Genomic DNA, 26,153 nt, shown 5'->3' on the forward strand with positions numbered 1-26,153 from the left:
TATCATCTTCTTCTTTTCATCCTCATCCCCTCTTGGCGCGGTTCTCGTACACTGCTGTTGCTGCTTCTGCTGCTGCTGCTGCTGCTGCTGTTTCTGTTGCTGTTGTTGCTGGTGCTGTGGCTGTTGCTGTTGCTGTTGCATTGTTTTCAGCTTCAGACTCGGACAACACTTTTGGCCTTGGTGGTGTGATCCAGTACTTGGAACTCGTCTGGCTGCAGTGTTATTCCTGTTTTCGTAGGTTTTAGTTTCATGCCTATCTGTCAAACTGGCATATATGAATATACACTCGTCCTTTAAACTGACTTGTCTGTCAGATATTTTTGCGGTTTTCCTACTTGGAAGAACGCTTCCCCATCCTGGTACAAGATGTCGCTATTGGCGTAGGTGCTGCTGCTGGCACTGATTGTGGTGTCAGTGATCAGAGGGTCTCAGAGTGATTGGTCTCAGAGTTGTTCGTCTCGGAAGCGAAGAACGATTTTGCCTGGGTTGTTCCTACAGACTATGTAGCTCTTGAGCAGCAGCTGTGTTGATCACGTGATAGGCAGTGCGAGGCAGCTGAAGCACACCTATGGAACGCAGGTGTGTTGGAGACAATGAAGAGCAAGCCTATTGTTCATAGGTGGCAGCTGGGTGAATACCACGCGAGGCAGCTGAAATAAAGGCGGGGCAGCTGAAGTAAAGGTGAGGCAGCTGAAGCACAAATACGGAAGGCAGGCGTGTTGGAGACAATGAAGAGCAATTAAGCCTATTGGTCCTGGGTGGCAGCTGGGTGCATATCACTTGAAAAAGCTGAAGGCAAAATATGGAAGAAAATGGTGGGCCGGGTGTGGTAGGGTGATGAGGCCCAGGTTCACTTTGAATAATGGGACAAGGGAGACGGTACTTCAGAAAAGGGAAGCAATTTAGAAACATAATGAGGATGCAGATGACCCCCAGACAAAGACGGAGATTTTTAGTCTTGCATCAGACACACAGAGACTGTTGCTGAATTTGCTTCCTAGGACTCCAGCTCCTGTTGCCTTCGTCACTTGAGTTACCATGAACGATCCCAACTACACCAGTGCCAGAGACATTCAGTTGATTCCAGGCAATGACACCAATGCGTTTTATCAGTCCGGCTCTGGGCCATCATGCAAAACATGCCCACAGAACACCCCACTGTTAGGTGCATGGACAACAGGCCAGAGAATGGTTAGAGTGGACGGTGCACACACAGAACATACACATACAGCACAAGTTCAATGGGAAAGAACACAGTTTTGGACGCAGTCACTTTCGGGTGGATGGGCAGGACGCTGAACACCACACCGTGTGTCAATTTCACGGGTGTTTGTTTCACGGACATGACTGTCATCTCACTCTGGGAAAACAAATCAATCCTGTCAATGACGGACAAACACCTCACAGAGCTCAGAGAAAACACGAGAAACATCACTACATATCTTCGTGAGGACGTGAGAGTGTGATGATCGGAGGTATCGAAAAAAAACCAAAAAAAACACCACACACACACACACAAAAAACTATTTCATCCGCAGATTGTGAAGATGAAGAACCGTTTCTGTGATCCAGGCTGTTTGTATCCTGCTTCGGGTGTTCTTTTGCTGCTGTGGTGGTGGTAGTAGTAAAGGAGGTTGTACCTTCTCCTTTTCCTCCTCCTCCCCCTCCACTGATGCTAACAATCAGTACGTCTTCTTCTTTACAGTGTTATGACCGTTAGGACTACGGGTTCTAGTTCTGGCATACACAAATGACTCAGTCTTGAAATCAGGTTGAAGTTGAACTCTGATTTACTGACTTTGGCCATGCTCCATGCTCAGGTCCCGTCTCTTGTACCTGTATGTTGTGTGTCATCACAAACTGGTATGTGACCTTAACATTACATCTCCCTTTCTCTAGCTTCAAAGCATAATTTTACCCAAACATATTCCAGTTCCCAAAAGCATCCTGCTTTTATGCGTTAACTGTTAAACAGCCCAATTAACTCTGCTTTCAAGAAAAAAACAATGCTTTCTCTGCAAATGAAACAAACTCAATGAACTGCTAATGCTTGTTATTATGCAGTTAATGTTCTTTTAAATCTTTCTTTTTATGAGCAGCAGCGTGACTGGTCACTCACCAGCACAATGTCTAACACACACACACACACACACACACACACACACACACACACACACACACACACACACACGAGTGAGACCTGAACTCCGGATTGCGCGTCATAAAATGCCAGTGAGGCAAATCAGTATTTTATTCCAAATTTAACTAAAACCCAGCACAAGACAATTACTTCCACGCAACATACATAATATAATCATTAAGTCCAACGTAAAAGAAAACAACGTTAACATGAAATATATCTATACTCTAAAGACAGTTACTTCCGCACCATGCTTTACCAGATTAACAATAAAACAGAGTTATGCTCAACGCAACCAGCCTCCTGATGCACTGAGGTGGGAGAAGGGGAGGCCGAGGCCGAGCCAAAGGCATCAAACAACGCCACCTCTTCCTCAGGTTCAGGTTAATTAGGAGCGATGCCAAGCATCGTAGCCTTGCGGTTTAATATGCCCCGTCAGTTTTCGTGTTTTTGTGTGTGTGTGTGTGTGTGTGTGTGTGTGTGTGTGTGTGTGTGTGTGTGTGTGTGTGTGTGTGTGTGTGGTCAATCATCAAGTTCTCAGTGTGATCGACTATGGACTTGAGTAACACCTTGGCTCTCTCAAAGCAGCCTTGTAAAGTTAGAAAGAAGTGAAAATGGTCCCCGGAACTACGAAAGACACTCCTACTGAGATCATGGGATACCTGCTTGACCTTCCTTCAATGCAGGCCAGAAACAGGTTAAGGCCTGCTTCAGAGCCATAGATTATAACTATACCCCCTCAAATCCACTGCATGATGCAGTCAATGAACCCTCCGGCAGTTTAGGATGCGGAAGATCATGGATAGGACAAGCAGAAGACACAATCCAGCTGGTATACCAGCTACAAGACCTGAAAGAATATAAAATGATCGACTCGGAGTGGCAGGAAATCCCCGAGAACCTCAAACATCTCTTCAACACAATTATTCCAAGTTCACCCACTCTGGGAAGACATTGTCGGGAATGGCCTGGGGGCAGAACTAATGCAGAGGTGAACCTACTCAGAATAAACTAACAAAGAATAAGCTATCACAGATGGCTCGGTCACTAAAGACCCATCTGAAGAAGACTGAGGAAGAGAATGCTGCATACAAAGTCATAACCTCCAGCCCGACAATGGAAGTTGAAGCTGTGACACATGCGCTCCAGTGGCTATTATTTACTCATTCGCTTGGAAATCAACATGCTATTACTCTGACTGAATTAATGAACCTCATACAACTGAAAAATTGAAAGTGGAATGTGGAGCCGGAGTGCAGTAACGCGCGACTTTCAGATTAAAAAGCTTACATGGTTATACTGTCCCGGACATGCAGGTGTTAAGGGAAATGAGCGAGATGACAGGCTTGCTGACAGGGCAAGAACAATAATAATGATGAAAAGAAACTATCCAGGTTATTTGATATATTTTCATTTTTTACGCGAATGACACACCATACATAATAAGAGTGCTGAAAAGAGGAAATGAATACATAATGTGTTTACCCTTTGACTTCTTGCCATATTTTGTATGTGTTTTGAATTTTGCCTATTATCTCTCTCTCACGAGTCAAATTGGTAAAAAGAAGAAGATAATTTGATGCATATTATACGGGAAACAAAGAAATACACAGGAAGAAAAATCTCGAATTCCCATGGTGCATCAACGCACATGCATTCTGGGAATAAGCCAGAAAAAGAAATTGTGTTGCGCAGGTCGAATGTGGTTGATCAACGAGCTTTATGAAAACTATCGCTTGCTACGCTAGGGCCTACGTTACAGAGTGAGTTGTGAAACAGAAAAGTTCATTTTCATCGCTGATAGTGTTTATAGTGTTGAAGAAACGGTCAGTATGTGTAGTTTCATGTTGTCGGCGACTGCTGTGAAAGTGGTCTAAAAAGGCATGAGCCGAACGTACTCTTTGTTTCCACTCACAGCTGAATAGAATTAGTTCAGATGAGATGCAACAGTGCAAGAGGTTTTTCTGTTTTTCATTTCCCTAACCAGTTCTCCCCTGTCCAAGGTCTTAACAACAAGAGTATTTTTGATATGGAGTTTGGTTCGGGTTTAAATTATTTTGGGGATACAAAAAATTGAAATTATGAAAAGCACGCTGACAACAGCACTCCACCGAGAAATATTTGAAAATCTCGAAACCCTAATGCTGAAACCATTGGCAGCACTGTATGTTTGTAGTAACTATATCTATTATAACCTGTAATTCAGCATGGATGTGCGTTTTAAGCAACAGGTTTTGCCTTTGTAAAGTCTCCAGTACGGTAAAAATCACACACACACACACACACACACACACACACACACACACACTGACAAATTATATGAAAATAGATCTGATGCTGAACTTAATCTAGTCTTGATAGCTTCTAGTTCCATTCGATTTATTTTAGGCCGGCGCTGGGCATTGATCCACGATCGATGTGCAGCGAACAGCTCTTCATCGGTCCCTATTAATTGATGGATGTAACGTTCAGTTTTCGGTCATTGAAAGTCTGTGTGGACCTTTCCTGATTCTTGAGTTTATATTTGTAGCTGCCTTGCATGAACTTTTCACTAATGGCTGATAGAACTCCACAGAAAAGCCCATCCAGGAATCAAATTCAGTGTCATGTGACCCTCAACACCAGCTCCTGACTATATTTGACAAATCTCCCACCAGAATTACCAATGAACTCCCTTTATTTTTTTCATTTATCAACAAACTCCCACCAAAATTATCATGTGTAATGATTACCCATGTCGTTCAATGACATTTTCGTTTGGATTTCCCTAACTGCTAGGCTTTGTATCGATTGAGGATAGATGTCAGCGACTTAATTTTAATAAAAAGTCACTAAAGGCAGGTCATTTTCTGCAGGTTACTATTGGTAAGTGTGAGTACCATCAGACTCGAATGGAAGGAAGATAATTTGAAAATATTAAAGCCACTCAAATTGCACAAGTATTGTTAATGAAAAAAAATATTGAAGAGGAGAAAAGAAAATTTGGTTATCTCAGGTTTTCCTGATGTATTTGTTATGTCTCACAGTCTTGATTTTTTTATTAAAATTGCGTTTCTCATCTGTGTAGCAGACCTCGATTCATTCACACAAGGATCATAATTGGGCACTCAAAAAGACAAAATACTGTGCATTTTACAGTGCACACTTCAGAAAGGGGGTTATGGAGAGAAATCCTGTTCTGTGTGCATGAAAAATTTGTTGTAAGCTTGTGCAGTGACTGTGTGAATCACTGAATGTCATGCGTAGTGGATAAATTATGATTTGTACACAAAATGATAATGGACTGTCTGGTAGAAATCTATATTCTGGCAACATTTCAACTGAGGGGTTGGAACAAGTGTGAGTTTAAAGTGATATTAGGGATTTTTTTCTATTAATACTTAAATGATAAAATATAATATTAAAAAGTGATGGAATAGACAGTGTTTGTACTTGTAGACCATGTTTGCACAGTATATTTAGAAATTTTACTATCTAGTGACACTGATTTATTTTGAGAAATTGATTTTATCAGTGAGTGCCATGATCATGAATACTGTTGAGAGGAAAATTTTGAAGTGCACATTGACACATGTCATGTATTAGACTGTGCTGTGACAAAAATTAGCATGATCGGTTGAAGTCATGAAAGTGACCCGAACTCTGTGTGTGTGTGTTTTACCCATTTGTCTGGATTTTTAAAATGATTCTTTTGTTTGTAATTTTATAATGAAATTGGCAAAGATGTGATTTGATTCTCCTATAATGGTGAGTGAACCCATTGCATTTTATTTATAATTTTGGAATGTGCCTTCTTGAAATTTCTTCATTTTATGGTCATATTTCCTGTCTTCTGTTGTTCTGAATCAAAATCGTTTGTTTACATCACATGTATGATTTAATTGTTGTGAAACTTGAATGAAAACTGAAGAAAAGATTGGGAGATTGGTGATATCAAAAAAGTTTCTATTTATTTTCAGGTGAACCACAGGGAGTAATCCCTTTTTTTCTTTTTTTTCTTTACTATCAATTGAATCAAATACTTGGTGCCAAGATAAGCAGCATACTGGACTCAAAATCCAAGAAGGGTGGTGTTTCTCCACACACAGGAGGACAGTAAGTATGCCATCTTTGTCACACTGGTACTGGTTACTGCTAAATTAAAATAAGGCAAGCAGCATGTGATTTAATTGCTGCTTTGTGATAGACTTGGGAGTTGGACTTGCTTTTCAGTTTCTTTCCACTTGTTTCTGAATATAATTTAATGATTAGCTTTGATCTTTTTAAATACTAGAAAGTATAAACAACAGACAAGTGAAAATTTGTTTTAAACTTGAAGTTGTGTTATAACTTGTTTTGTTTTGTGCATGTTCAGCACTGATAAGAATATAGTGTTGATACTAATAGTGATAAATTGATATATGTGGTTTTTGTATTTATTATTTTGTAATCAAAGAAAAAAATGTTATTGTAAGTTTGAATCAATGAATGTCTCAATCTTAGTCTAAGTTTTCAAATCAGAAGATGACGCTCCTATGAGGTAATTTTGAAGGTGGATGGGTGTATATATACAGTTGAATATTTTAAAGAATATGATATCACAAATACGTTAGCATGACTCATATGTGTATTGTACTGTCTAGTTTGGCAACACCAGTAGACTCTTTCACAGTTACAGTCTTATTGTTCATCATTGATTAGAAATAATATAGTTCCTATCATAGTAACATCGGTGACATGCTGTAAAGTAATAACCAATACAACTGTGCTTGTAAGAGATAAAGAATAATGTGCATTGAAAAGAGCATGGAAGAAACTTATTTCTTTGCACTGAAATTTCAGGGACAAAAGACCACCCAATCACTCCACAGTGTGCGGATCAGAGTCCGTTGGCCGATGGGTGCCACCAAGCGTCCTCAGACGCGATGCGGGTACCCCCAGCGAACGACATGACCAAATATTTCGACGCGTCAGAGGGTGAGCTAATTAAGTGTTATGGTTTTGTTTGGTTGGCTTGCACCCTTCAGGCATGTACTAATGTAATGCTGTGACATACAGAGCCAATGTGGATTCCGGAAAGAGCGCGGAACCACTGACATGGTGTTTGCTGCAAGGCAGCTGCAAGAGAAATGTCAGGAGCAAAATGCTGATCTGTTCTCCACCTATGTCGACCTCACTAAGGCCTTCGACACCGTGAGTAGAGAGGGACTGTGGAAGATCATGGCCAAGTACGGATGCCCTCGGAAATTTATTTCCTTGGTCAGCCAATTCCATGAAGGCATGCAGGCTCGAGTCCAGGACAATGGTGAAACATCTGCTCCTTTTGCTGTCACAAATGGTGTCAAGCAAGGCTGCGTCCTGGCTCCAACGCTGTTCAGCCTCATGTTCTCTGCAATGCTTACTGATGCCTTCAGAGATGGCGATGTTGGAATCGGCCTAAAGTACCGAACGGATGGCAAGCTGTTTAACCTCAGAAGGCTTCAAGCAAAAACGAAGGTCATGACAGACATCATCAGAGACTTTTTGTTTGCTGATGATTGTGCCCTCAACGCTGGATCTGAAGCTGACATGCAACTCAGCGTCGACAAGTTTGCCACTGCCAGCAGGAACTTCGGCCTTACCATCAGCATGAGGAAAACTGAAGTTCTCCATCAGCCAGCCCCAGGGAAACCCTACGTTGAGCCCAACATCACAGTCAACGGTCAGAGACTCAGTGCGGTGGAGCGGTTCACATACCTTGGCAGCACACTGTCACGAAATGTGACAATCGACGATGAAGTGAACGTCAGGATTGCAAGAGCAAGCGCAGCTTTTGGTAGACTCACTGCAAATGTCTGGAACAGAAGAGGCATTAGTCTTGAGACCAAGCTAAAGGTCTACAGAGCAGTAGTTCTCCCCACACTACTGTACGCCTGCGAAACTTGGACAGTGTACCAACGACATGCCAAGAAGCTGAACCACTTCCACACAACATGCCTCAGGAAGCTACTGAACATCAAGTGGCAAGACAAGACCCCTGACACAGAGGTGCTCGCAAAAGCCACCCTTCCCAGCATCTTCACCATCCTGATGCAGTCCCAGCTTCGCTGGGCTGGACACGTGGCGCGCATGCCAGACCATCGGCTGCCCAAAAGGCTCTTCTATGGCGAGCTGCAACAAGGGAAGAGATCACACGGAGGTCAGAAGAAGCGCTTCAGAGATACTCTGAAAGTCTCTCTGAAAGCGTTTGATATCAACCCTGACTCCTGGGAGGAATCTGCAGTGGACCGTGACAAATGGCGTGCTGCTGTGCACAAAGGCGCCAGGTTGTGCGAGGCCAACAGGACTGCTGCAGCTGTTGAGAAGAGGCAGGCCAGAAAGTCACGGGCAAACAAGCTCCCTGACAATGATATGCCTGTCTTTGTCTGCCCCAACTGTCAGCGAACATTTCGTGCGCAGATTGGACTATCAGCCATCTGCGCGCTCACAGATAGATTCATGAGCATCCTTCCCTCCACCCCACCACCACCCTCCCCCCATCCCCCATCTGGATGACAACGATGGTCATCATCGATCTCGATGGACACACCACCAATGTAATGCTGTGACATGGAATAAGGTAGCTGAATATTCATTGTTCATCTTTATGCTTTATCTCTACACCTTATTTTGTTTTATTTTTATTTATTTATTTTTATTTTTTTATACTTTATCAGTTTGTTTTCAGACCATATCAGGTAGGGTGGATCTGGATGGCTGATTCTTGTTGTATGAACCTCAGTTTGGTGAGGAAAAAAGAGCAAGATATTTTAAGATATCTAGATAACAAAAATGATTGCAAAGTGGGTTGTTTTTTGTTGTTTTTTTTTTTTTTGGGGGGGGGGGGGGGTAAATCATATTTTGATTGTACTGTATTGTGTTTTAATTTCATATACTTTATATTTTTGTATTTAAAATGGACAGATAATTAATAAGAAAAATTTTAAAAATGGAAGTGTTTTTATTAATTTTGCAGAATTCTCAACAAACTTACTCCAGAGAAGTTTGACAAGCTCAGCCTTGAACTGCTCAATGTGGGGATTGACAGTCCGGTCATCCTTAAGGGTGTCATCCTTCTGGTTAGTATTTGGATCTGTCCATCTCATAAATATTATTATTTCATGTCAATTGTTGGAAGTGATTCTCCAGTGTACCTAGCATTCTTTGCTGGCATGGAAATGTGATGAGGTATACATATGTATCTTTTCAGGGTTAGACATGTTAGGACCATGATGGATCTTATGAATATAACCTCCCTATTCTTATATTTTCCCCATCCCCATCTTTCCCCAATATAGGTAACTTTTTTTTTGGTTATATGATGATTGTTCATTCAAAACAAATTTTTTTAAAAGAAAAGAACACCACTTCAGCACAGTACATGAGCACCAACAAACATGTTGGCTTGATAAACATAAATAGCATCTTTGTTGTTTCCTTTTTTCTTTTTCAATGGATATTCTCTCGTTAATGTATTTTACTGCTAAATAGTTTTCCAGAGGGAAATAGTTCACAGATTTTATCTATATTTGAAGCAACCAAAGCTACCAAACGTTCCCTTTTTTAATGATTTAGTAGGTTGCAAATACTGGGTGAATAAAAGTGTTGCTTCCCATGAATACTTTGCAGGTTTATCACAAAAGATGCTTTGCCTGTAGCACTGTTTGTACCAGATGCATGCATTGGATGTGGGCTTAAAAAAAAATGCGGACTGATGTGTTTGCAGATTTTTGAAAAGGCTTTAGAAGAACCCAAGTACAGTAAACTATATGCACAGCTCTGTCATCGACTATGTAAGGACGTACCCAACTTTGACCCCTCTTCTTCAACTACATCGGTAAGCTTTGTGAATCTAAGCCGTGACAAACTCTGCCTATGTCATTTCTGTGTGTCTGTCACCAGTGGTGTTTAGATCTGAAAGGACCAAGCATTATTTTTACTTTGCAGTTGTGATGCATCTTTTTCCGGCGTAATTTTGTTTTGTTTTGATGTTGTAATGTTGCTGTACTGTCAAGTGATTCATCTTTTCAGGTGTAAAATTTTTTATTTTTTTATTTTTTTTTTAAATGTTGTAATGTTGCTGTACTGTCAAGCATTGTTGTTTGAAATTTGGAATTCCTCTTACAGCATTTTGATGGATGTAAGAGACATAGCAGATCGACTTAATCAACCACTACCTTTTTCCACGTTCTAGAGTTTATGTGTAAGTGTTCTACTTTATTTTTCATGGTGATGGAAGTGAGACAACACCAAATATAGGTTATAGAGATTTTAACATAAAGGAAGATTATGGAAAATCTAATCGACCTGAAGACAATTTTTTTAATGGATTCATTAGTTTTGGGAATTGATTAAAAAAAAAGTTGGTTGCAAGACCTGCAGGTAGTAATTTGATTTTTTGCTTTTCGTGTTTGGTTAATGGAATCAGTATATATATATATATATATATATATATATATATATATGTATATATACATATATATATATATATATATATATATATATTTGTTTATATATATTAAAGAAAGGAAAGCATGCTTAATTACGTTTCATGTTCTTCTGCTGCTAATTTCTAATGTATACATGTTTTTTGGGTTGGTTTTTTTTTCAGAGCTTCCGTCGTTTGTTGTTAAATAAGTGCCAGGACGAGTTTCAAAACAGGTCAAAGGCAACTGAAGGTGAGTTCTGTCAAGCACTGTCTTCTTACTTCTGTTTTAATTTTAGTGAATTTTCTTTTTGTTTGTAACAAGCTTATTGTGTTGAATGTGTTTACCTGTTCTTGACTTCTCTAAAAGGAAGAGTTAAACAGTACATTTGTTTTTCTTCTTACAGTATAGTTTTTTTCTTCTAACTTTTAATTGTAAACTCTTACTATGGATTTCTCCCTGTACAAATTACTCATGGGAAGAATTGTACACAAGCTATGAAATGGTATGATAATTGTCTGTAATGTGTTGCTGGTGTTAGGTTTTCGAATTGTTTGGAAATCTTGTATTATTCTTGTTCTCGTGCAGTATCAGTTATTGAATGATGGATTTTGCCCACCCATTTATAACTTTCCTGATCAAGGCAGAAGAGGAGAGTATGGATTGTAGTTGATAATGTAATCTTCATACAGATTCTGAACTCTTGACAGGAGTATGAGTCTGTTGAGAAATAGTTTGATTTAAAATAAAGGATTTTTTAAAGTTTATTTTCAGGAAGGGTTATGGAAATTTGCATCCATAACTGGATCTGTTCTTCGTTTGCAGCGTTTGACAAGAAAGATGGCCCGCTCACAGAAGAGGAGAGAGAGCAGTACCATCTGGCCAAGGAGAAGATGCTTGGAAACATCAAGTTCATCGGTCAGTTTAATTTGTGGGTGGAACTGGGAGACTGGGTGTGTACAGACAGAATAGGGTGGATGTAAGGGTTTGTGTTTATGGGCGGAAGGGATGCATGGGTAGATGGGGCTTCATTTTATGTGCTTGTGTGTGCTCAAGTTTTCTTTCCATCTGGATTGTACTGTTTAATCTTGATTTGTGAAATAAAGTGAGGTACTGGGGAAGAGGGAAATGGAAAATCACATCCCTGGCTGTGCACCCAAACCAGTCTTTTTATAGATGTGTTCTCAAGATCACACTGATGAATATCTGTATCGTTAGTGAAAACTGAAGTGACAAGGAGTAAGGCTTAAGGGACTCTTGTATCTTTATGAATATGTATGTTAGCCTTTTTTTTTTTTATCCTGTTTTGATATGCATGGCTTGTTATGTGTACTTAACACCAAAAAACTGGGTTGCAAGAACACTCTGTCAGTAGAAATGTACTCTAGTGTGGTGTTATTGGGATGGTGAATGTTTGTGATGTACCAAAAAACCTATTAGAAAAATTTTTTTAACCAAAAACAAAACAAAACAGAAACAAGCAGGCATTGAAATATCTAAGCCTTTATGTGAGTGGTGGTGCTTTGCAGGTGAGCTTGGCAAGTTGGACATGCTCCATGAGTGTATCCTCCACAAGTGTATTCAGCAGCTTCTGGAGAAGAAAAAGAACACGCCGGTACGAGACATGGCGGAAGACCTGGAATGTCTGTGTCAAATAATACGGACAGTTGGCCCACGCCTTGACACGCCGAAGGCGAAGGTACGGAAAGTTGTATCTCTTTGCGTTTTTGTGTGAGAATTTTATTTTTACCTTTTCAGAACATCTCTTGTTATTATTGATGGCTGTTACAGTTTTAGTTATTCTAGTCTGTCGATGTGCTTCAACTTTTCACTGTCATGCATGTAGTTTACAGGTAGGTCTTGTGTGTCATCTTGGTTTCGGTCTTGACTTGTTTCCTGAAGTAAAGAAAAATGAAGTCTTTTAGAGTCTATGTTCAGTGCTAAAGCTTGGGATTTTACTAGTATCAGATTTATTTAGTTAATGATAAGACTGAATCCTGTATCCTTTGTGTTCATACTAGATTTATTGTTAAATGCGCTCAGAGCTGCAGGGTAAGCACCATGTAAATACATTTTTTTTTTCTTAGCAGTCATCACAGGATGGAATTGTCTGGGAAAACTGAATGACTATGCTTTGTCGCTGATTATTTTTTTATGGATTCAAATGTTGAAAGGAATGCATCTTTTTGAAAAAGAACAAGAGAAACTCGTTCATTATGATAAACTGTAAAAGTTCCTCAGAATCTAAACACATGCTTCAGAATACTGTTCATTGTTGTTGTTTAAGAAAGCCTGATATTATTTCCTCAGACATATAATTTATTGGAAAATAACAAAGAAGAAGAAGAAATATGTATCCTGACTGTTTAGCACAAATAGAGAAATAATGTTTTGTACAGTAGTTTTGAATGAGAATGACCAGCTCTTAAAGACTGGATAGCAGACGTGGACTCGTAACTTGTAAAGTCATCCTGTTTCAAGGCTTGTCTTTATTTTGTTTTTGTTTTTCCAGACCTGGATAGACCAGTATTTTTCCCGCATTGAGTTATACTCGACCAATGAGGAACTACCATCAAGGATCCGCTTCATGCTACAAGATGTTATCGAGTTAAGGGAAAATGAGGTATGACATGAACTGTGTTGGATTGCAGAGAAAGATCATTATGTAGGATATGTATATCTGTTTGGAATAGTAAAAAAAAAAAAAAAAAAGAAAAAAAAAAGAAAAAAAAAGGGGGGTGTGGGGGGGATAGGGGAGCATTTAAAAAAAAACTGATTGGAAAATATATTTTTATAGCATAAGGTAGGTTTTATTGAAAAGGTAAATTGTTATTGGTACATGTATAGTGTTCAAAAGTTTTTATCTAGAAGTTTAATTTTGATTGGTACTGGTAACATTGTAGTTAATTGTGGTTAAGTTTATGTCCATTTCTCTTCTTTTTAGAAGTAAAAATGTAAATACCTTGTCATCTGAGTAAAACATGATTTAACAACACATACTTAACTGTGACCCACTAGTGCAGACTCCGGCAGGGGTCTGACATTCCTGTCCTGTGCAAACTACTATCCGCCTATGCGGAGAAAACGAAAGTAGCTACGGCTGATAACCTCCCGGAAGTAGGTAACCTCCGCTTTGCCACCCTGACTAGCGCCCTCTTTTAGGAAGAAAATTTCCTTTTTTTATTCTGACAAAAGTAGTACTTGCATTATAAGATAAAAACATTTCCAAAAAATATGTTGATTAATGGTGATACAGACACTTAACTATTTCCCCTTTGTAACCAGGGAAGAGAATACTTACTTTTGGCTGAATGTGTGCAGTGGAAGCCCAGGAGAGTAGCCACCGAAAATGGACCAAAAACTATCACAGCCATTCGGCAAGAAGCTGCCAATGTAAGTTTGGATTTCTGTTTCCAGTTTTAAAGAGTATTTTGATGTGTAATATATTTTTGTTTCCAGACAGAGCAGGGTTTTAATGTTGGCCATATCCAGTTAACATTCTTCAGCCTAATATAAAAAACACAGACACTGTTGGACGTTTTTTTACACACACACATGCACATGCACACACGCATATATATATACATATATAAACCAAACATGGCAATACAAATAATGTTTGTCTTTGTTGAACAGTTGAATGGGAAGTATATTCTGTGTTCTGCTGATTAATGTATGCTCTGTCCATAGTGTACATTGCAATGCAGATAGTCACACACACACAGCTGAAAGTTGTAGCAGTTTTCTTTTTGTATTTAGTCCATGTTCTAATTATTTTACATTTTAATTGAATTGACTGTTTTTCTCACATATATTTAAAAGATATCCACCAGTCAAGAGTTGAATAGTCTTTTTTATCTTTAAAAAAAAAATTTTTTTTTTACATTAAATATGCAATAATAAACATTTCTGAAGAAAGGATTTGTATTGTGCTTACAATTATTAGATATATATTACGTAAATTTAAGAAAGGAAATAAAATTGTAATATTTCTGCAGAAGAAAGGATTTGTACAGTTGTTTTTCACTGCTGCAATAATGCTGCTTCAGGGTCGTGGAGGAGGCAAAGTGTTACCTTCACAGATGAATGGAATGGGACAGTCGTGGAAAGGTCTGGGCGATATCTTCAGCATGCCTGTCAGTAACATGAGTAAGTCGCATATTCACTCATTTTGTATGTGTGTGTGTTCTAAAGGTTTTTCCCCTTTCGCTATTAGAGAAGTGACTTCACAACTGTCTGCTTTTTCTCCATCTTTCATTGTCCATTCCTCCCTCCTGTCCGTTTTGGTTTAAACGATATTTTATTTGAAAATGTCGCTATAGAAATGCAACAAATTCTACCAGACAAAAAAAAACCATTTTATATGAAGCCTTGTCATTAGACATGTTGAGATTATTGTCACATAATTCCTAGGATCCCTATCATTTCACATTGTGTGAAACCCAGTTCTTGTTTCAGGCACTTTGTAAGCATCTCTATCATTTCACATTGTGTGCAACCCACTTCTTGTTTCAGGCAATGCCATCGGCACAGGGCCAGGTGTGATTCAGATGGACAGCTTTGCCCCTCAGTTCTCAGGAAACATGGGGATGGGAGGTACTGGGGGAGGAGGTAGAGGTGTCCCTGGTGGCGGCGGCAGCAGCGGTGGTGGTGGTGGTGGTGGTGGTGGTATGATGGGGAACAACAGAGGCAACCAGCACAATCAAGGTAAGGGTTGTGTTCCCTTCTCTCTCTCTCTCTCTCTCTCTCTCTCTCTCTCTCAGATGATGATATTAGACCTTAGACTACAGTTCATTGAACCCAAATATCATAACAGTCCTTGTAGTTTTAGATTGAACTTGTTGTTATCATCCAGAAAGGAAACTACCCTTGGTGGACTTGCAGTCTATATTTACAGATCTTTGAAAAGGTTGAAGGCTATACTATTGTAGTTGTTTGTTTTGTGGTTGTTGTTGTTTTGTTTTTGTTTGTTTGTTTATTTTGTAAGTGTACTTTATGACATGTGTGGTATATTGCTGTTGTAGTAGTTTGACTTTGATTGTGAGCAATTTATGGTGTACAAAGTATGTTGCTGTTGTATTCAGTATGACTGTTATGATTCCTATATTTCAATGTACTTGTGTCACACCTCTTCAGTAAGGGGCTGTGACCTTTATTTGAATAAAACATTTCGTTCGTTCATTCGTTCTCTCAGATGATGCAATCACATTTTTGTGTGTGTGTGTGTGCACATTCATGCATGTATGCAAGCACATGTTTTTGTGGATGAGTGTGCGTAATGGTGTGTTAGATGTCCAAGAGTACCTCTTTATAATGTTGCTGAATGAAATTACCGATTTTGACACATTTTTTAGGTGATTTTGCTGATGAATAAAAATGATTTGGATTGTTATACACTCAATGTTTTTGTCTTTTCTGTTTGACAGTAATATGAAAATGATCAGTCCAAGCATTGTTAGATACATAGCGTGGACACATGGCATGTCTAAAAATCAGTTTGTATCGCAAAATGACGCAACATGCACATATACAAAATATTCAAACTGGGATATCTCAGAAACTATTGGAGATATTGATTTGAAATTTTGCATGTGTTCTTTCCTTGTTATTGCCTTCAATATGAGGTAAGCAATAGCCAGTTATATTTCAGTTGAAAAAATGAGTGGTCTTACCTACAACATGAGAGCTGTATGATCAGTGCACTGCAAGGGAAATTAATCTTTGTGAAGGACTATGACTCGAACTATGAAGCAAAATTGCACTGTCTCTTACTCTTAGTCCTAGTGCTGCTGTTGTGCAGCCCTAGGGGCTAGTTGTCCTTTGGGGACCATCCCAGTGCTTAATGTACTAAAACCCTTTTAGCCAAGAGAGGGGATGTGATTTACCCACTGTAATCAAACCCTATCCTAAATAGTCGGGACAGCAGTTGCCTCCATCTGTTATTGTCACAGTTGGACACGACTATCATACATGTAGATACAGCTTGTGTAAGAAGTATGCTTCATTTTTAAATTTTATTTTATAGGTTATCAAAATAACTTCCGAAGAAACAACAACAAAGAGAACAACAACAGCAGTAGCAGCCCCCAGAGCCAGAGACGAAACAACCAGAATCAGCAGTTCAGCAACCCTCAGCACAGCCACCAGCCACACAACAGACAGGGTGAGTGTTTCCTGTAGAAGTGCTGTGGTTTTCTCCTGGAGGAAAGTTAGTTATCAGGGTTTTTTAATTGCCTTCTTTCTGCTGAAACAAAACAAAACAACAAAAGTTTTCAGCCCTAAGATGGCCCCTTGCAGTCAGCTGGGCTAGAAGCAACATGATTTTCATCCGAGTTTACTGTCCATGTCAACATTTTGTATTTTGAGCTGTAGGTGTTCTTTTGTGACCTGTTTAATAGGGCAGTAGCATACACACCTGTTTTCCCCTTTTTTTTTCTCTCTAATTGTGGAAAGGGGAATTAAATCTGTCAGAATTATATCACTAAGGAATAGAATGGATTTTAGTGTTTTTCAGTACATTACTGCACTAGGAAACGACACTCCTTCCACACACGCCCCCCTCCCCCCATCTCCCAAACACTGAACTAAAATCAGAAGCAAACTGGACTCCCTTGTTGTTCTGAGAGGTAGATCATGTTGAACAGTCCAAAATGACTGGGTTGATGGAATGCCACAAACATGATTGTTCATCTCCTGTGAAACAGGCGGGGGTCAGAGAGACAACCTCCCTCCTCGCTTCCAGCGAATGGCCCAGCAACAACAGCAGCATCAGCAGCAGATGTCTCAGGGAGTGAAACCCCCAGGGCGACAGACACCACCGATGACCATGGGGGCACCGCCTGGGGCTCTCATTGGCACTGGCATGTCTGCCTCCCCACCCCTCACAGGTAACTGTCACATCAGAGTAAAAACGTAAATAAGGAGGTGGACACAATAGGGCATGCACATCTGTGCACGCACGCATACACACACACGCGCGCGCGCACACACACACACACACACACACACACACACACAGTTTCAGCAGTTTTAAGGGAGTAAGCTGTTCGGATAAAATGACTGGACTATTTTTTAAATTTTATGTGCATTACTCATTTACTGGTGGTGGTAAACAGTAGTAGGAAACCATCAACCAATCAGGACAGAGTAAAAATGACAGACCAACTGCTGTGGAGAAATGGTTAGCATTGCAGGACTGACAGCTGGGAGGATGTGGGTTCGAATCCCAGCGGAGATGAATTTTTCAGCCCGTGGCCGGCTTCTACCCAGAGTTGAGTGTGTTGTGGGCTCAAATGGGGAGACTGGGACCACACAGTCGAGTGTCATCCACTTTAAGGGTGTGTCTTTGGGTGTGTTGCTCTTATTACCTGACCAACACTGCAAGTGTCTGTATCTCTCAGGCCTGGATAATGCCCGGATATCCTTATGACAGGAAGCATAGAGTACAGCCTTGTCACGCAGTCCCAAACCAAAATGGACCTCCATAGCAACATCGTCATCCTCCTCCTCCTCCGTCATCATCAATATAAACAAAACAGTCTCAAAGTCTGCCCTTTCATGCCCTGCTCTCATGGTGACCTCGGTTTCGATACCCCTCCACTTCCATGCTTGGAGTGAGTCCTGTCAATTTCTCCAGTGTCGGCAGATTCATGGGGTGCTGTGGTGGCGGTCTCCACTCTGAGCGGGATTGCTTACTCAGTCTGGCTCTGTGACTAAGCCATTATTGTCGTTAGTAGGGGGCTTAGTAGGTGGTGTCCTAAGTACGTTAAATCAGAACAGGCACCTCTGAACACCAGTGAAGTGACTCAGCAGCAGTGCAGGGTCTTCTCTGGTGCGTGGCCTCCTGGTGGCCTAACATTGGTGGTTCACTGCGGAGTGCCAACACTGGTACCGTGACGGACGAACCTTTGTGTGGCTGTGTATGGGGGAATCTAAATGAGCGGCGTGGGAGTAATGCCACTGAAACGGTGCAGATGATAGGACAGTAAAAAAAAAAAAAAGAAGAAAAAGAGAGAGACATGGTCTCTCAATATGAGCAGTGAAACAAATAAAGCCCATCATGTGAAGCGACAGATAATTTGAACTGAAATGAAATCATAAATATGATGTGGTCTTAACTTGCGTTACACTTTTCATGACTGAATACTAAGGTGAGATTGGCTGAAATAAGGGCTGTATGCAGCCTTCAAGTGTTTGTATTGCGTGTAGCTGTGACAGAATCTACCAGCTGTCTGTGCATGTGCACTTCTTTCCCACTCAGTTCGTGCATACATATTCTATCAGTGCAATTCTTTCTTTTTTTTTCTCCTCTCATTGTTTTTGTGTCAATCACAAATGTGCAGTTCAAAGTTTGCTTTATATTATTTCATTTTTTAATAGAGTTCCCATGTGTTGTACATGACCTTGTCCTGCAGGCAGACATTCTGATTGTTAAAATCACCTGCTTCATACTGTTTGAGTTTATACAGCCTTGTGTTATAAGCACATGCTCATGTCCACTGTGTGCATGACATTTTGCTGTTCTGTTGGAACAAGTGGGTGGAGGTCTGCTAGGGAGCAAGGAGGAATTGAGCCTGAGGCCTCAGAAGAACTTCATGTTCAAGCCCAACACCCCTGCCATGCTGCCGCGATCTGCGCAAGCTGCCCCTTCCATCCCTCTGTCTGCACAGTCTGGCCCCATGTCCATGTCGCCCAAGAGGATGCCTGGGGATGTGGCCAACCCTCCCATCAACCCCATCTTAAATAAACAGGTCAGAGTCTTTTTTTTTTTCTGTGTTTGTGGCCAGCACCTATCATGTTCACTCATCTACAAGTTGATATATATGTATATGTATATATAGAGATAGACATAGATATATAGATATGTAGTATATATATATATATATATATATATATATATATATATATATATATATATATGTTCATGACCGTTTTACCCCACCATGCAGACAGCGACACCAAACTTCTCATTGTTTGTCTTGCCTTGTTATACAAACGTTAACAGTTTAGAAATGCTGAAGATTATCTTGTGATTCAGATTCTGATGGTGAATGCTCTCTGTTGCCCAGCCCCTGATCACTATCAAACCAGCGAAGGAGGAGAAGCCCAAGCCTCAGAAGAAGGAGACAATTACTCAGGAGGAACTCAATGAGAAGCTTGTAAGTAGTTAGTTTTAGTTTTAAGTGTTACTGTTTTTTTTCTTCAGTGTTTCTGTTTTCTGCTTGTAGTTGCAGTGTCATTTACTTAGCAGTTTTAATGATGAACAAAAAACAGAACTATTTTAAAAAAAAAAAGTATATAGTAATACTGATAAATTCAGATGGTAGATTAATTGTCTGCACTGCTCATTTTTTAATGTATGTTTATGTGTATGTACAGGTTGTGTCAATAAGCATCATCACGGTTACATCTAAACCAGATTGTTTTAGTTTGAAGCATTACAGTTGTTTTAGTTTAGAGCATTACAGATTGTCTTTTACCTTTCCATGGATTTGATCTTTGGTCACTTTCTTTCATTCACAGCCTGATCTTCTGAATGAGTTTTTCAACAAGCAAGAGGTGACAAAAACTGTGTCTGTCATCAAGGAATTGAAGATTCCCAAGAAGTGAGTATTCACCAATATGTCCATTTTCCACTATTTATTTTCCATAAGAGTTTTAACATTTTGCTTGCTTTTTACAATGTACCATTGTATTGTGAGTCCTATTAAAATCATGCAGTTGTTGCACAGCGCAGCAACTTTCAGCCAACAAAAGAAACTGCAATTTTCCAAAACAAAAAATGTGCTACTCTAACAAAAGAAGGGAAAAGGTAATCTGAATTAAGAATGGCTGAAGGAGAGAAATGGTTACCCATTAAGACCTCTTGTTCATTTTGTTGCCTCCGACAGTGGAATACACAGTGTCTAGTTGGTGTGCACATGTCTAGGTTTTAGTTTCTCAGTTTGGGAGTCTTGATTCCATTCAGTATTACAAATGAACTGTTCTCTGTAGTTATCATTTCTGCTTGCAGTATCCAGTATTTGAAAATGAATGAAAGTTTTGTTCACTATTTAATCAGTTTGCTCATCTGATGTTATGTTAAAAGAAGAAAAAAAGTGGCCTTACGTAGTTACTTACGCCGTTACATGAAGGCTATCAGTATGGTTCTATGGTTCTTTTCTTGCCTTCATCATTGTTAGGATTTGTGTCCTGTCTGGCCTATATCAGCTACACATAGAAGTTGCTGAATGAAGATGTTGGTTTTGTTTCAGGATGATCGGAGATTTCCTGGCACAGTTCCTTGTGGGTTCTATCAGTAGAACAGGTCAGAAATATGAACTGCTTGGTTTTGTGGGGTTTTTTTTGTTTTTTGTTTTGGTGTGTGTGTGTGCTATGTTCACTTTTAAAGAACTGGACAGAGCAAGAGGGATGGCAATGAATGTTTTATTACCATGTGCTTGCTTATGCTATATGCTTGCTTGTTTGTGGTTGGAAATAATGGATGGTTCAGCACCTTTTCATTATGATCCTTGTTTTAAAGATACAGCTGACAATTTAAATTGTGTAGCAAGACTAGTCAGAAAGTGAAGAATGGTGTTTATTGGTTCAAAACTGCATTACAATGCAGTGAACACAAAAATGTTGGAGGTTTAAGATCTAAGTGTGATGAAATCAGTGATGATATTGTGCATTTAGCTGTATCGCTTCAGTTGGTGTGACTTTACGTTTAAGCAGTGCTGTACACTTGCTGTGCTTGTGTGTTACCATAGTTTTTAACATTGATTGAGCTGGGGTTTTTTTTGTGTGTGGATATTCTAATAGCATGAGCAACTTGAGCAAGATACATTTAAAAATGTGTATGTATAAGGGTATATGTAATGAACACACATTGTCACATGCACACTTTTTTCTTATAACTGAATATTTATTGCTTGTGTGCAGAGACAGAACAGGACCAGGTCATGAAGTTGGTAGCTACGCTGAAAGCTGACAAAGTGATCTCATCAGATCAGTTTATGGAGGTAATCACTGATTCCATATTTCACCAGGGTTTGTATGCTTTAAAAAAAAAAAAAAGAAAAAGAAAAAACAGTTTGAAAACAAGACTTTAAAGAACAAAAGACTTGTCAGTGATAAAAAAAAGAAAAGAAAAAGTGTTGTAGACTGAATCCCTTGGAGACGGTATGTGTGGCTGACTTAGAAGCGATTGTCCTGGGTTTGGTTACCGCATAGACCAGAATATTTACTTCACCCCATACACAAGACATTGACCGAGTCGTGGTTCACAAGTCGAGTCTTTCAAGTGAGACAATAAACCAAGTTCCAATTTGCAGCATACATTTAAAACAGGTTATTAAAAAAAAAAAAAATTAAAAAAAGGAACCCATGGCAGCAGTTGAGTTGTCTCAGGCAAAATTCCTTAGAAAATCATCTTTGTCAGTGAAACAAAAAAAGAAACAAACAAAAAAACAACAAAAAAAACAGGAGCTGCTGCTAGATTTTCCATGCACTAGGAAACTGACCAACTTTCTCCCCTTGTGTGAGTTTGAAGTGAGCAAGTCCACTGTGTTTTGACACGAACCAAATCATGTAACTGACCGCATTGAGTCTAAAATATTTGGTGCTGGGGGGTGTTTTTAACACAGAAACTTGGCTGTGAAAGAGCTGAAGGCAATTTTAGGTGAAAATTTCCTTTCCGTTCATTCTGTTCATCGTTATAAAACTGACCCACTGTGTGTTGCAGAGTTTCCAGTCGGTGGCCTGTCAGATGTCGGCTCTGGAGCAAGAAACGCCCCTTGTCAAGTCCCATGTGGCGCGCTTTGGCGCTCAGGCTTTGGCCAGTGAGGTGGTCAGTCTGATGGAGCTGTCTGAGCCTTTCCACAATGGTGTGCACTACCCACTGTTCATGCTGTGCTTGCAGGCGGCTCACCGTGTCAAGGACAAGCAGTGGCTGGTCCGTGTCTTCACGGACAGCAAGATTGACCTCTTGGAAATGTTGCCTGGTTAGTTCCCAGTTGTAATGTTGCTTCATTTTTTGGGAGTGATCCTGTTGTGATGCTGGTTCGTTTTGGGTGTGATCCTGTTTTCTGTTGTCTGTGTTTGTGTGTGCTTACTCAGCAACAGTGTGTAATAAAAGAAAATTTGGGTTGTACACGTGTATATTTGGTAAACTTTCACATTGGCTCTTTCTCAGCAGCTGCTTTCAAAAACTGGAGTTGGTTGTTAATTTGGTTTTGCATATGTCTGTATGTGGTGAAATTTTACATGTTTGGTGCTTTCCATAGGACTATGTGCATTAGACTTAGTTTGGGCAGGATGGTAATTGATGAGACTGTTCAAGCCATTTCCTTTATGAGAACGTTGTTCATGGGTAAAAGTAAAGGGAAATAACTTCTACAGTATTTCTGGTTTTGTTCACATGTCAGTCTGAAGGAAAACCCAGTGGATTTCAAGGTGTTGTTTTTACTGCATCAAAATGAATGGAAGCCTGCCGAGGCTGTAAATTCTCCACAGTTCATTAGGTTAAAATATAACTAATGGATAGAAACAAAATCCTGGATAGATTGTTTGTAAGATTTCCATCAGTAGGGCACCGGCATGTAACGTATAAGAAGAAACAAGCATTTGACGGAAAATAATGCAGTTCCTTCCATCGATTTTCATTGTTCCTTCCAGAAAGTGACCAGAAGAAGGAGCGCATGTTGGAGATGCTGGAGGACAGAGGCCTCAGCTTCCTTTTCCCATTGATGCGTGTGCAGTCTGAACTGGGTCGCCAGATTGCCACTGAACCCAGCGCTGGTGCCATCTTCAAGTGGATCAAGGAACGAGTTGGCCCTGAGCTTTTCACCAATCCCAAATTCATCAACATTCTTGTGACTGGGTACGGCACCATATCTTATTTTTCCGTTTACCTCCACTGTCTTGATCAGATGGCAGAGTGAAGGGGAATTTTCTCCTTACCTGTGGCTAGCTTCTATCCTGTTTGTCAGTGTGTCCTTTTATCCTGAGATTGTTTTCCTTCACAGGACAAATTATCCTAGTTGCTGTGAACGTTAACAGATTTCAGTTTGAAGCACATGAAATCGATGCATTCATATGTAAATTGGTAGTTTCTGAGCACTGATATATTTCTAGTTTTATCAGTCATCTGAAGATGGCTGCAATTGTACCTTTAAAGTAAAACAAATAAAGTATGTCAGCAGAAATTTTTATATCCCCAAACATGCACAAATAGAAATTTCTTCCATGGAAACATTTTTCATTTTCTAAACAAATGTACAAGTTCAGACTTTTTTTTTTTGTACACTTGTTTTCAAATAAGATTTCTGATCTCCTGCTTCTGCCCCTCATTCATTCTCTTGTGTCAAAGTTTTAGCATGTGTGTCTCACATTGTCCTACATGACAGGGTAAATAAACAAAAAGGTCATACGCATAAAATTACATGCCTGTGTGTGTGTGTGTGACTTACTGAATGACACGAACAAATGATGAGCACCCAAAGGCAGCTTTCAGTTGGCTGTACCCAGATACGCAGCCTGTTGTGCAAATGAAACTATGTTTGTAAAGCGCTTTGAACTTGGTCTCTGTTTGAGGATAGGCACTGTATAAGTATCCATATCATCATCACCATGTCTTATAAATGCACTTCCATAAAAGTTGACAGTATATCCCAAGTGATAGTTACAGAATTCATTGTAACTGTGGAATATATAGTTACAGAATTCATTGTAACTGTGGAATATTCAGTGTATGTTGTTTATTGTGGTTTTTTTCCCTGTTGACAGTGTGGTGAAGTATATCACGGGGGAGAGCACCCTGGCTGTAAATGTGGACCCTGCTGTCACCCCAGAGAAAACAGTGAGCGACAAAGAAAAGGAGCTTCTGGACAAACTGAAGGTGATTGACGTGTTTTTTATTTTGACTTTATATGATTATTTTGCATCTTGTGGTCTTGAAAACAATCGTTAAATCATTTTTTTGTCCCAGATATAACAAATTTACATACTTCCTTCTTTTTTCCTCCCCTTTTTTTATTATACAGATGTATGCCGTGGTTGTTGACTTTACCTCTTCTACTGTCCAACAGGGAGTCCTTCAGAAGTTCCTGAACGAGCGCATCGACCTCCAGGTGGCGGCACTGTATGCTGTACAGGTCTTCTGTTACAACCACGAGTTCCCCAAGGGTGAGGCTTCAGAAATCTTGTCAAGCGCCTATTTATTTACAACAGTAAAATTTTCGATTGCACCATAATTTTAGCTCGATTACCCAACCAAGCTAAGTAAGTTTGTGACCTGATACAAGTCTTCGTCAGACACAAAACATGAGTGTCAAAGAATCAATAGACAGAAATACAAAAAAAAACTTCTGAAGAGCACAGGATCAGGAGTCAAGATGGCTGCCGGAAAAAGAGGAAGCTAGTCAGGAATACAGAGGGGAGGTAACTTCCGGGAGGTTATCGGCCATAGCTACTTATCGTTTTCTCCGCATAGGTGGATAGTAGTTTGCACAAGACAGGAATCAGACTCCCTGCCGGAGTCTGCACTAGTGGGTCATGGTAAGTATGTTAGATAAACGTAATTTTAGGGAAAAAATTTCCTTTTGGTGTCGTATACTGTACCATGTCAAACTGATGCAAACTAGGCCTATTGGTTTGCTTTGCTTGGCCAAATTTCGTGCGGCTAACAGTGAAAAGACTCTTAGCTCTTAGCTAGTCAAACGCCTCTAAAAGCTACAAGCGCTGAATCATTCCTTTGGCTAAGGCTCTTGACACCATCTTGTCAGGTTTACGCTCTGTCTCGTCCTGCGCTTTTTTTGGCTATTAAGCATGTTCATTTTGCTGCATGCGGCTTGATTTTTATTGTATTCTTAACTTTTGTGTACTTGATCCGACTCTGCCCCCTCGAATCTTACTTTTTTCTCTACCTTGTTCGGGGGTTCCTCATTCCAATCCTCAACTACTCCACCTGCATGCGTGGCTGCTGTGCAGTTGGAACTGTCAGCACCACCATTGAAGTCTTAGACCCCTTGGTCAGCCTCTGTGTTGGTGGCGCTTACCAAGGGGGGTGCCTCCTCTGACCTCCTCTCCATAGTCTCCAAAGCAAGGACGCTGGGGACTGAGGCTTTGTGTGACTTAAACTGGAAGAAATGGTTGTGGTGGTGTACGGCTCAGGACGTTCCCCCTACTAACTCTACGAGCATGCAGCTGGCCAACTTTCTGGCTCTCAACCTGTCTGCTAGTTCTATGCGAGGGTATAGGTCTGACATCTGTATCACAATCAAACAGCAAGGTGGTCCTTCCTTTGAAGCGGATTTCCTGTGTAGAGAGGTGGCTAGGGGCGCCTCTCTGAAGGAAGAAACCCCAGGAGAGTGCCCCTGTGGGACTTGTTCCTGGTGCTTGATTTCATCAGAAAGCAACCCTTCGAGCTTTTGGGTACTGTTCTTTTCGACTTACTCACCCTTAAGACCACTGTCCTTCTGTTGCTGGCCACTTGCCGTCATAGAAGCGAGATACGTGGTCTTAGTGGAATGCCACAAGATCTGGCCTTCCACAGAGATGGTTCCATCACCCTCCATTTCCTTTCAGAGTTCCTGGATAAGAACCAAGAC

At 40.2% G+C, this 26,153-nt stretch overlaps 1 protein-coding gene across 1 annotated transcript in view; it reads left to right on the forward strand.

Moving 5' to 3' along the window:
• The first annotated feature begins 3,005 nt into the window (after nt 1-3,005).
• The window catches only part of LOC143301063 (eukaryotic translation initiation factor 4 gamma 2-like), a 30,894-nt gene continuing 7,746 nt past the window's right edge, over nt 3,006-26,153 (forward strand). The window contains exons 1-24 of the mRNA XM_076615067.1: nt 3,006-3,096; nt 3,889-3,903; nt 6,100-6,235; nt 6,962-7,096; nt 9,114-9,216; nt 9,864-9,974; nt 10,749-10,815; nt 11,389-11,481; nt 12,093-12,262; nt 13,076-13,186; nt 13,885-13,956; nt 14,613-14,712; nt 15,079-15,270; nt 16,589-16,726; nt 17,268-17,450; nt 19,099-19,313; nt 19,632-19,721; nt 20,086-20,168; nt 20,817-20,869; nt 21,487-21,566; nt 22,289-22,547; nt 23,221-23,425; nt 24,331-24,442; nt 24,633-24,729. Of these exons, the coding sequence (XP_076471182.1) occupies nt 3,006-3,096; nt 3,889-3,903; nt 6,100-6,235; nt 6,962-7,096; nt 9,114-9,216; nt 9,864-9,974; nt 10,749-10,815; nt 11,389-11,481; nt 12,093-12,262; nt 13,076-13,186; nt 13,885-13,956; nt 14,613-14,712; nt 15,079-15,270; nt 16,589-16,726; nt 17,268-17,450; nt 19,099-19,313; nt 19,632-19,721; nt 20,086-20,168; nt 20,817-20,869; nt 21,487-21,566; nt 22,289-22,547; nt 23,221-23,425; nt 24,331-24,442; nt 24,633-24,729 (2,911 nt within the window). The remainder of the gene's footprint in view (nt 3,097-3,888; nt 3,904-6,099; nt 6,236-6,961; nt 7,097-9,113; nt 9,217-9,863; nt 9,975-10,748; nt 10,816-11,388; nt 11,482-12,092; nt 12,263-13,075; nt 13,187-13,884; nt 13,957-14,612; nt 14,713-15,078; nt 15,271-16,588; nt 16,727-17,267; nt 17,451-19,098; nt 19,314-19,631; nt 19,722-20,085; nt 20,169-20,816; nt 20,870-21,486; nt 21,567-22,288; nt 22,548-23,220; nt 23,426-24,330; nt 24,443-24,632; nt 24,730-26,153) is intronic.

The sequence above is a fragment of the Babylonia areolata genome, chromosome 27, assembly GCF_041734735.1.
Source record: "Babylonia areolata isolate BAREFJ2019XMU chromosome 27, ASM4173473v1, whole genome shotgun sequence".
In the NCBI taxonomy this organism is placed as follows: Eukaryota; Metazoa; Mollusca; class Gastropoda; order Neogastropoda; family Buccinidae; genus Babylonia; species Babylonia areolata.